Raw genomic sequence first — 12,500 nt, forward strand, 5'->3', positions numbered from 1 at the left:
CCACATTTCTCAACCGATTCGAACCGTTCCACTTTCAGCATCTTTCACTCCCTTTTGTAAAATGAAATTACCATCTTCCAAAGTCAGAAACATTCCAGGAATACCCAGAATTCCCATTTTTCCAAAGCCCTGTTTTCACCTCTTGCTGGAAAGTTTTCACATTTTTGTGCAAATTCCAACCATTCCACCTTCAAAACATTCCTATTAATAGGGAGAACAAAAGTTTTTTTGTTTTTTCTCGGACACATTCTCATTTTTCTCGAAATTCCAGGAATTCCGAAATACCAATTCTAAATTCAAACTGTTACTACGTCAACATTTTTAACCGATTCCAAAAATTCCGACACCAACCCACTCATATAATCTAAGACAATTTTGCAAGTATCAATAGTTTTACCAATTCCCGGTTTTCCCGAAATTCCCAATTTTCCAGGAAATTCCCACGTACATGCACTTTTTACCCGATTCGGACCTTTCAACCACCCACACACTACTCTGCAGAGATCTCAAAAACAAAACAGGTTTTCCCTTTCCCCGAATTCCCGTTTTTCACCAAATTTCCAGGAATTTCTACCCATTGACAACGAATGGGCACTGTACAAACTTCTCCATACCCCACATTTCTCAACCCATTCGAACCGTTCCACTTTCAGCATCTTTCACTCCCTTTGTAAAATGAAATTAGCATCTTCCAAAGTACAAAAAAATTCCAGGAATTCCCAGAATTCCCATTTTTCCAAAGCCCTATTTTCACCTCTTGCTGGAAAGTTTTCACATTTTTGTGCAAATTCCCACTATTCCACCTTCAAAACATTCCTATTAATTGGGACAACAAAAGTTAGTTGATTTTTTTTCCGTACAAATTCTAATTTTTATCGGAATTCCGAAATACCAATTCTAAAATCAAACTGTTATTTCGTCAACATTTTTTAACCGATTCCAGAAATTCCGACACCAACCCACTCATATAATCTAGGACAATTTTGCAAGTATCAATAGTTTTACCAATTCCCGCTTTTCCCGAAATTCCCAATTTTCCGGGAAATTCCCATGTACATGCACTTTTTACCCGATTCGGACCTTTCAACCACCCACACACTACTCTGCAGGGATCTGAAAAACAAAACAGGTTTTCCCTTTCCCAGAATTCCCGTTTTTCACCAAATTTCCAGGAATTTCTACCCATTGACAACGAATGGGCACTGTACAAACGTCTCCATACCCCACATTTCTCAACCGATTTGAACCGTTCCACTTTCAGCATCTTTCACTCCCTTTGCAAAATGAAATTACCATCTTCCAAAGTCAAAAACTTCCAAGAATTCTCAGAATTCCCATTTTTCCAAAGCCCTGTTTTCACCTCTTGCTGGAAAGTTTTCACATTTTTATGCAAATTCCAATCATTCCACCTTCAAAACATTCCTATTAATTGGGACAACAAAAGTTAGTTGATTTTTTTTTCCGTACAAATTCTAATTTTTACCGAAATTCCAGGAATTCCGAAATACCAATTCTAAATTCAAACTGTTATTTCGTCAACATTTTTTAACCGATTCCAGAAATTCCAACGCCAACCCACTCATATAATCTAGGACAATTTTGCAAGTATCAATAGTTTTACCAATTCCCGGTTTTCCCGAAATTCCCAATTTTCCAGGAAATTCCCACGTACATGCACTTTTTACCCGATTCTGACCTTTCAACCACCCACACACTACTCTGCAGAGATCTCAAAAACAAAACAGGTTTTCCCTTTCCCCAAATTCCCGTTTTTCGCCAAATTTCCAGGAATTTCTGACCCATCGACAACGAATGGGCTCTGTACAAACTTCTCCATACCCCACATTTCTCAACCCATTCGAACCGTCCCACTTTCAGCATCTTTCACTCCCTTTGTAAAAATGAAATTAGCATCTTCCAAAGTACAAAAAAATTCCAGGAATACCCAGAATTCCCATTTTTCCAAAGCCCTGTTTTCACCTCTTGCTGGAAAGTTTTCACATTTTTATGCAAATTCCAATCATTCCACCTTCAAAACATTCCTATTAATTGGGACAACAAAAGTTAGTTGATTTTTTTTTCCGTACAAATTCTAATTTTTACCGAAATTCCAGGAATTCCGAAATACCAATTCTAAATTCAAACTGTTATTTCGTCAACATTTTTTAACCGATTCCAGAAATTCCGACGCCAACCCACTCATATAATCTAGGACAATTTTGCAAGTATCAATAGTTTTACCAATTCCCGGTTTTCCCGAAATTCCCAATTTTCCGGGAAATTCCCATGTACATGCACTTTTTACCCGATTCGGACCTTTCAACCACCCACACACTACTCTGCAGGGATCTGAAAAACAAAACAGGTTTTCCCTTTCCCAGAATTCCCGTTTTTCACCAAATTTCCAGGAATTTCTACCCATTGACAACGAATGGGCACTGTACAAACTTCTCCATACCCCACATTTCTCAACCCATTCGAACCGTTCCACTTTCAGCATCTTTCACTCCCTTTGTAAAAATGAAATTAGCATCTTCCAAAGTACAAAAAAATTCCAGGAATACCCAGAATTCCCATTTTTCCAAAGCCCTGTTTTCACCTCTTGCTTGAAAGTTTTCACATTTTTGTGCAAATTCCAACCATTCCACCTTCAAAACATTCCTATTAATTGGGACAACAAAATTTAGTTGATTTTTTTTCCGTACAAATTCTAATTTTTATCGGAATTCCGAAATACCAATTCTAAAATCAAACTGTTATTTCGTCAACATTTTTTAACCGATTCCAGAAATTCCGACACCAACCCACTCATATAATCTAGGATAATTTTGCAAGTATCAATAGTTTTACCAATTCCCGGTTTTCCCGAAATTCCCAATTTTCCAGGAAATTCCCACGTACATGCACTTTTTACCCGATTCGGACCTTTCAACCACCCACACACTACTCTGCAGGGATCTGAAAAACAAAACAGGTTTTCCCTTTCCCCAAATTCCCGTTTTTCATCAAATTTCCAGGAATTTCTGACCCATTGACAACGAATGGGCTCTGTACAAACTTCTCCATACCCCAAATTTCTCAACCCATTCGAACCGTTCCACTTTCAGCATCTTTCACTCCCTTTGTAAAATGAAATTACCTTCTTCCAAAGTCAAAAACATTCCGAGAATTCCCATTTTTCCAAAGCCCTGTTTTCACCTGTTGCTGGAAAGTTTTCACATTTTTGTGCAAATTCCAACCATTCCACCTTCAAAACATTCCTATTAATAGGGACAACAAAAGTTTTTTAGTTTTTTCTCGGACACATTCTCGTTTTTCTCGAAATTCCAGGAATTCCGGAATACCAATTCTAAATTCAAACTGTTACTACGTCAACGTTTTTTAACCGATTCCAAAAATTCCGACACCAACCCACTCATATAAACTAGGACAGTTTTGCAAGTATCAACATTTTTACAAATTCACGGTTTTCCCGAAATTCCAAATTTTCCAGGAAATTCCCATGGACAAAACATTTCTACAATGCCATAAATTCTCCAAATTTAGCGCCACTTTTTACCCGATACAGACTTTTCAACCAACCCCACACTACTCTCCCGAGATCTCAAAAACAGAATATTGTTTTCCCTTTCCCCAAATTCCCAGGAATTCCGAAACCCTAACCTAACTGGGGTCGTGAAAGAAAATAATTGCTGTCCTGATAGAATTGACTTTACCTCCCCCAGGGGGACGACTCAGATGAAGATGACTCCATGGCCATCAGCAAGCGTTGGACGTTCGAGTGGAACAGCCGGCGCTGGTCCCGCCTTCAGGACTTCCTGTCCGACGGCGGCCTGCACAGCACGGTGAGCAGCGAGAGCGTGCTGAGCGAGCAGGACACCTGCGAGGTCTCTTCGCTCGGCAGCGAGGACTCGGCCTCCGGCGTGTCCACGGCGTCCTTCCGGCCGCGCGGAGACCTGCCGCACTACAACTCCCTGCCCGCCAAGAGCGGGCACCACGGGCAGGGCGGGCGCAGCAAGGCCAAGGAGTTCCTGCGGCGGATGGACATGGTGCGCACCTGGGGGCCGTCCACCATGAGGAGGAGCTCAAAGCGCAGACCGCCGATGGTCATCAGTGGGCCGGTGCTGCAGGGGGAGGAGCCTCTGGCCCTGCAGGTGCTCCAGTGTACGCCCATCAGCCAGCTGGAGCAGAACCTCCCCAAGCCCGGCTCGCCGGATGACGGCGAGACGTCGCACGCCGACCCTAGCGAGGACTGCGACCGTCTCGCCGTGGCGAGCACCAATCCCGCAGGCCAGACGCCGGCGTCCACAAGGACGAGCGGCAAGAGGAGCAGCAAGTACCTGGAAGACATGGAGCTGGCCCCTCAGGGGAAGAGGACAGACGGACAGCGAAACTTCTATTCCTACCAGAACCTCCTCATCCACGTCCCCAAAGACCACAAGCCCGGAACCTTCCCCAAAGCCTTGTCCATCGAGAGCCTGGCGCCGGCCCCCGGTGACAGCGCCGACTCTCGGCCGCGTCAGCCCAACAACAACAAAGCGTACCCGGCCCGCTTCGGTGGGACGCCGTCCAAGCCGCCGTGCCGGGCAAGCGTCTACGACAACGTCCCGGGCTCCCACCTGTACGCCAGCACGGGGGACATCCTGGACCTGGAGAAGGAGGACAACCTGTTCCCGCACCTGGACGACATCATCCAGCACGTCAGCGGCCTGCAGCAGATCGTGGACCACTGGAGCCGCGGCGTGCTGCCGGAGGGCGAGGACGGGGACGGGGACGGGAGGACCACCCCCAGCGAGGGCGACCAGGACGGCGTCTCTTTGAACGACACCGACTCCACGGGGACCGGTCGAGAGAGGAGGGACTCCGGGGTCGGGGCGTCCCTGACCAGACCGCGGTGAGTCAGAGCATCCTGGAAATGTCCTCGGGTGTACGGCGATACGTCATAAAATTGTATCGCGATAACGGTATGAATCGCCATTTATCAGTGGTGTCCAAACTACGGGAATATCGCATTGATTTCTAGATAGACTGACAATCTTAAAGCTGACATTATGTCGCCACCTAGTGTACCTTTTAATTAAACTCCAGATAGTCTTTTGTGCAGCATTTACTTATACGACCCAATGTAAACAACCTTCCCTAGTCATGGTGCAAAAAATTATAATAATGGAAAATATTTAAACAAAACTACTGTTGGTTCTTATTCCTGATTTTGTAAACAATCACAAAAACGACTTAAAAAAACAAAAACATAAAAAGAATATCCAACTAGTTGCTGTAGTATCGCTCACATACTTGGTATCATTACTGTCGATATTTGTATCGGTCCGTGTTTACATTCAAGCGCTCTCACTGAGCAGTTAGCTATGCTTGTGTGTGTCCTTGTGTGTAGCGTTAGCATGTTTAGCTATTCCTTGTCCTCTTGGTCCTCCAGTAATATCGTTACTTCTCGGAAATGTTGCCACTCCAGCAGCACTGAGAGCAGACCCTCAATGCATTTCAAATCTTCCACAAAAGTTAGCCGGAGTCCACAGCCCAAAGTTTTCATCCGATCGGAACCGTTTGAGGATCAAAATGTTCCAAGATCTCAAAGGCAAAACATGTTTCCCAAAATTCCCAGAATTTCCAGGAATTTCTCCCCATTGACAAACAAACTTCTCCATATCCCACATTTCTCAACCGATTCAAACCTTTCTACTTCTTTCTACTTCCACTCACCTTGGACAATCAAACTACCATCATCAAGAAAATTCCAGGAATTCCCAGAATTCCCGGTTTTCCAAAACTCTTTTTCACCTTTTGCTGAAAAGTTACATTTTTGTGCAAATTCCAACCATTCTACTTCCAAAACAAAGCAACATTTTTACATTTCTTTCCTGTACAAATTCTCGTTTTTCCCCCAAACTCCAGGAATTCCAAAATACCAAATTCCAACTGTTACTATGTCAGCATTCTTCAAACCATTCCAAAAATTCCGAGACCAACCCACTCCTGTCATCCAGGACAATTTCCCAAAATCCCCAATTTTCCAGGAAATTCCCTTTCAAATAAATGGACATATTCAAAATCTGACAATGCCCTAAATTCTTACTACTCTTCCAAGATCTCAAAGACAAAATACATTCCCCAAAATTCCAGGAATTTCCAGGAATTTCTCCCCTTTGACAAACAAACTTCTCCATATCCCACATTTCTCGACCGATTGGAACCGTTCCACTTCCAGCACCTCCCACTCACCTTGGACCATCAAACGACCATCATCAAGAGAATAATTTCGCCATACCTAGTGTGTGTGACAATCGTTGGTACTTTAACTTTAAGAAAATTCCAGGAATTCCCAGTTTTCCAAAGCTTTATTTTCACCTCTTGCTGAAAAGTTAAATTTTTGTGCAAACAAACTTCTCCATATTCCACATTTCTCAACCGATTCGACCCATTCCACTTCCGGCACCTTCCACTCACCTTGGACCATCAAACTACAATCATCAAGAAAATTCCAGGAATTCCCAGAATTCCCGGTTTTCCAAAGCTTTATTTTCACCTCTTGCTGAAAAGTTAAATTTTTGTGCAAACAAACTTCTCCATATCCCACATTTCTCAACCGATACGAACCGTTCCACTTCCAGCACCTTCCACTCACCTTGGACCATCAAACTACAATCATCAAGAAAATTCCAGGAATTCCCAGAATTCCCGGTTTTCCAAAACTCTATTTCACCTCTTGCTGAAAAGTTACATTTTTGTGCAAACAAACTTCTCCATATCCCACATTTCTCAACCGATTCGAACCGTTCCACTTCCAGCACCTTCCACTCACCTTGGACCATCAAACTACAATCATCAAGAAAATTCCAGGAATTCCCAGAATTCCCGGTTTTCCAAAGCATTATTTTCACCTCTTGCTGAAAAGTTACATTTTTGTGCAAACAAACTTCTCTATATCCCACATTTCTCAACCGATTCGAACCATTCCACCTCCAGCACCTTCCACTCACCTTGGATAATCAAACTACAATCATCAAGAAAATTCCAGGAATTCCCAGAATTCCCGGTTTTCCAAACCTTTATTTTCACCTCTTGCTGAAAAGTTTAATTTTTGTGCAAACAAACTTCTCCATATCCCACATTTCTCAACCGATTGGAACCATTCCACTTCCAGCACCTTCCACTCACCTTGGACCATCAAACTACCATCATCAAGAAAATTCCAGGAATTCCCGGTTTTCCATAGCTCTATTTCACCTCTTGCTGAAAAGTTACATTTTTGTGCAAATTCCAACCATTCTACTTCCAAAACAAACCAACATTTTTATAACATTTTTTTCCTGTACAAATTTTCGTTTTCCCCCAAACTCCAGGAATTCCAAAATACCAAATTCAAACTGTTACTATGTCAGCATTCTTCAAACCATTCCAAAAATTCCAAAACCAACCCACTCCTATCATCCAGGACAATTTCCCGAAATCCCCAATTTTCCAGGAAATTCCCTTTCAAATGAATGGACATATTTAAAATCTGACAATGCCCTGAATTCTTACTACTCTTCCAAGATCTCAAAGACAAAACACATTCCCCGAAATTCCTGGAATTTCCAGGAATTTCTCCCCATTGACAAACAAACTTCTCCATATCCCACATTTCTCAACCGATTGGAACCGTTCCAATTCCAGCACCTTCCACTCACCTTGGACCATCAAACGACCATCATCAAGAGAATAATTTCGCCATACCTAGTGTGTGTGACAATCGTTAGTACTTTAACTTTGAGAAAATTCCAGGAATTCCCAGAATTCCCAGTTTTCCAAAGCTTTATTTTCACCTCTTGCTGAAAAGTTAAATTTTTGTGAAAACAAACTTCTCCATATCCCACATTTCTCAACCGATTGGAACCATTCCACTTCCAGCACCTTACACTCACCTTGGACCATCAAACTACAATCATCAAGAAAATTCCAGGAATTCCCAGAATTCCCGGTTTTCCAAAGCTTTATTTTCACCTCTTGCTGAAAAGTTAAATTTTTGTGCAAACAAACTTCTCCATATCCCACATTTCTCAACCGATTCAAACCATTCCACTTCCAGCACCTTCCACTCACCTTGGACCATCAAACTACAATCAAGAAAATTCCAGGAATTCCCAGAATTCCAGGTTTTCCAAAGCTTTATTTTAACCTCTTGCTGAAAAGTTAAATTTCTGTGCAAACAAACTTCTCCATATCCCACATTTCTCAACCGATTCGAACCATTCCACTTCCAGCACCTTCCACTCACCTTGGACCATCAAACTACCATCATCAAGAAAATTCCAGGAATTCCCAGAATTCCCGGTTTTCCAAAGCTCTATTTCACCTCTTGCTGAAAAGTTAAATTTTTGTGCAAATTCCAACCATTCTACTTCCAAAACAAAGCAACATTTTTATAACATTTTTTTTCCTGTACAAATTATCGTTTTTCCCCCAAACTCCAGGATTGACAAAATACCAAATTCCAACTGTTACTATGTCAGCATTCTTCAAACCTTTCCAAAAATTCCGACACCAACCCACTCCTATCATCCAGGATAATTGTATTAATATTTTTTTTGAAATCCCAGTTTTCCCGAAATCCCCAATTTTCCTGGAAAATTGGGGATTTCAATTCTTACAGTATTAATACTTACAGTGTTAATAGTGTTAATACTGTAAGTGTTAATACTTACAGTATTAACACTTCTTAGGTCACGACAAAAAAATCGTAAAAACACCTTAAACTCTACACCCGTGTGTGTTCCAGGGTGCGCTGGCCCAGTTTCAGGACGTCCGACCATCTGAAGCATCCGAGGTCTTCCCTGCTCATCAGCAGCCAATCAGCATCTCAGCTCAGCTTGTTGCAGAAGTTTTCTCTGCTGCGTCTGACCGCCATCATGGAGAAGTATTCCTTGTCCAACAAGCACGGCTGGACCTGGTGGGTCCGGTTTCCCGCCTCAAAAATGTCAAAATTTTACCACAATTTCTGTTTTTTAAATGCCGTTTTGTTTTGTTTTTTGGACATTTTTCTTTTTCACATTTTTTATCCCATTTGTAGAAATTTTTTTACAATTTTTCAGCTAATTTCGCAGCCGTATATCATAGCCGAGACGCTTTAGCATGCTAACATGTTACCATTGATAACTTAAACATTTTTTTTTTTTTTTTTTTTACACATTTTACAACCGTTAGCGTTAACAGTTAGCATATGTCAAATATTAAGTTATACGACTGGGGAAACCGGTTGCGAAATTAGCAACAACAAAAAAAAGTGAGCATGCTAATGTTAACATACAGTTAGCGTATGTCAAGTTTTAAGTTATATGACATATTTTACACTTGTTTACCTAATGTTGTAGCCGTACACCTGAGAGTCATAAACATTGGCACGGGACACATGCTAATTGTTAGCATGCTAACTTTAGCATGCTACCATTAACATGCAGACTTTTATTTATTTATTTATTTATTTTTGCTAATTTTTCAAGCATTTACCCCAGAGTCATATAACTTCGTACATATCATATGCTAACTATTTTCATGCAAATGTGTAAACCTTTTGCCTCAGTAAACTATAATTTTAGCATGCTATCTTTATCATGCTAACTTTTTTTTTTGCTAATTTTGCAAGCATTTACCCCAGAGTCATATAACTTCGTACATATCATATGCTAACCATTTTCATGCAAATGTATAAACCTTTTGCCTCAGTAAACATCCGTCACATAACTTAATACTTGACATATGCTAATTGTTGATATTTTATCATTAGCATGCTAGGATGCTAACTGTTTTCTTACTAATTTTGCAACCGCTTCCTCAGAGTCATACAACTTAACACTTGATATACACTATTAATATGCTAAAATTGGTATGCTAACATTAGCATGCTAACTTTTTTTTGATTGTATACCTATTTTACACTTGTTTACCTAATGTTGTAGCCGTACACCTGAGAGTCATAAACGTTGGCACGTGACACATGCTAATTGTTAGCATGCTAACTTTTTTTTGTGCTAATTTTGCAAGCATTTACCCCAGAGTCATATAACTTAGTACGTATCATATGCTAACCATTTTCATGCAAATGTGTAAACCTTTTGCCCCAGTACACATCAGTCACATAACTTAATACTTGACATATGCTAATTGTTGATATTTTAACATTAGCATGCTAGGATGCTTACCATTTATTACTAATTATGCAACCGCTTCCTCAGAGTCATACAACTTAACACTTGACATACACTATTAGTATGTTAAAATTGGTATGCTAACATTAGCATGCTAACTTCTTTTTGATGGTATACCTATTTTACACTTGTTTACCTAATGTTGTAGCCGTACACCTGAGAGTCATAAACATTGGCAAGTGGCACGTGCTAATTGTTAGCATGCTAACTTTAGCATGCTACCGTTAACATGCTAACTTTTTATTTTTTTTATTTTTTTCTCATTTTGCAAGCATTTACCCCACAGTCATATAACTTAGTACTTATCATATGCTAACAATTTTCATGCAAATGTATAAACCTGCTAATTGTTGATATTTTAACATTAGCATGCTGGGATGCTAACTATTTTCTTTCTAATTATGCAACCGCTTCCTCAGAGTCATACAACTTTAACCTTGACATACACTATTACTCTGCTAACATTGGTATGCTAACATTAGCATGCTAACTTTTTTGATTGTATACATATTTTACACTTGTTTACCTAATGTTGTAGCCGTACACCTGAGAGTCATAAACATTGGCAAGTGACACATGCTAATTGTTAGCATGCTAACTTTAGCATGCTACCGTTAACATGCTAACTTTTTATTTTTATTTTTTTATTTTTTTTTCTCATTTTGCAAGCATTTACCCCAGAGTCATATAACTTATTACTTGTCATATGCTAACAATTTTCATGCAAATGTATAAACCTGCTAATTGTTGATATTTTTACATTAGCATGCTAGAATGCTAACTATTTTCTTTTGAATTATGCAAATGCTTCCTCAGAGTCATACAATTTTACACTTGACATACACTATTAGTGTGCTAACATTGGTATGCTAACATTAGCATGCTAACTTTTTTGGATTGTATACCTATTTTACACTCGTTTACCTAATGTTGTAGCTGTACACCTGAGAGTCATAAACATTGGCAAGTGACACATGCTAATTTTTAGCATGCTAACTTTAGCATGCTACCGTTAACATGCTAACTTTTTCTTTTTTAAATTTTTTTCTCATTTTGCAAGCATTTACCTCAGTCCTATAACTTAATACTTGTCATATGCTAACAATTTTCATGCAAATGTATAAACCTGCTAATTGTTGATATTTTAACATTAGGATGCTAACTATTTTCTTTCTAATTATGCAACCGCTTCCTCAGAGTCATACAACTTTACACTTGACATACACTAACTATTAGTATGCTAACATTGGTATGCTAACATTAGCATGCTAACTTTTTTTGATTGTATACATATTTTACACTTGTCTACCTAATGTTGTAGCCGTACACCTGAGAGTCATAAACATTGACAAGTGACACATGCTAATTGTTAGCATGCTAACTTTAGCATGCTACCGTAAACATGCTACCTTTTTTTTTTTTTTTTTTCTAATTTTGCAAGCATTTACCCCAGAGTCCTTCTTTGTGTGCCTCCAAGGTCGGTTCCTAAGTTCATGAGGCGCATCAGGGCGCCCGACTACAAAGACAAGAGTGTGTTCGGCGTGCCCCTCCTGGTCCACGTGCAGCGCTGTGGTTTCCCCCTGCCTCTGTGTCTCCAGCGGGCCCTCAGCCACCTGCGGAGCCACAGTCTGGACCAGGTGACAAGAAGTTAGCACCCACCGAGTCTTCCCCCCGCTCACCTGCCCGCTGCGCCCAGGTGGGACTCTTCCGCAAGTCGGGCGTCAAGTCCCGCATCCTGGCCCTGAGGGAGCAGTGCGAGGCCACGCCCGACTCGGTGGACTTCCAGGAGCAGTCGGCCTACGACGTGGCCGACATGGTGAAGCAGTTCTTCCGGGACCTTCCGGAACCTCTGCTGAGCAACAAGCTGGGAGAAACCTTCCTGCACATCTACCAGTGTGAGACCTTCATCACAATAATAATATTAATAACTTTCTTCAAATGCTGACCGAGTCCAGCATTCATAACAATAATAATAATATTATCAATAATGATTATATTGACAATAATAATCGTGTTTCAATGCTGATAGTCTGGCGTTCATGACAATAATGATAATAATATAATCAATAATAATAACAATCTTGTTTAAATGCGGACAAAGCCTGGTGTTCATAACAATAATAATATTATCATTGATAATAATAATAATAATATTGTTTAAATGCTGACAGTCTGGGCTTCATGACAATAATAATATTATCAATTATAATTTTATCAATAACAATGGCAAACCCTGAAAGGGACAAGTGGTAGGAAAATGGATGGATAATAATTAATTGATTTATTAATAATAGTAATTTT

At 40.3% G+C, this 12,500-nt stretch overlaps 1 protein-coding gene across 5 annotated transcripts in view; it reads left to right on the top strand.

Annotated features, from left to right (window-relative positions):
• The window catches only part of LOC133550771 (stAR-related lipid transfer protein 13-like), a 54,619-nt gene that overhangs the window by 33,919 nt on the left and 8,200 nt on the right, over positions 1-12,500 (top strand). For all 5 annotated transcript variants that reach the window (XM_061896794.1, XM_061896793.1, XM_061896796.1 and 2 more), the window contains 4 exons: positions 3,726-4,894; positions 8,774-8,944; positions 11,677-11,836; positions 11,896-12,094. In XM_061896794.1, the coding sequence (XP_061752778.1) occupies positions 3,726-4,894; positions 8,774-8,944; positions 11,677-11,836; positions 11,896-12,094 (1,699 nt within the window). The remainder of the gene's footprint in view (positions 1-3,725; positions 4,895-8,773; positions 8,945-11,676; positions 11,837-11,895; positions 12,095-12,500) is intronic.

This window comes from Nerophis ophidion, linkage group LG04 (genome assembly GCF_033978795.1).
Source record: "Nerophis ophidion isolate RoL-2023_Sa linkage group LG04, RoL_Noph_v1.0, whole genome shotgun sequence".
Classification (NCBI taxonomy): domain Eukaryota; kingdom Metazoa; phylum Chordata; class Actinopteri; order Syngnathiformes; family Syngnathidae; genus Nerophis; species Nerophis ophidion.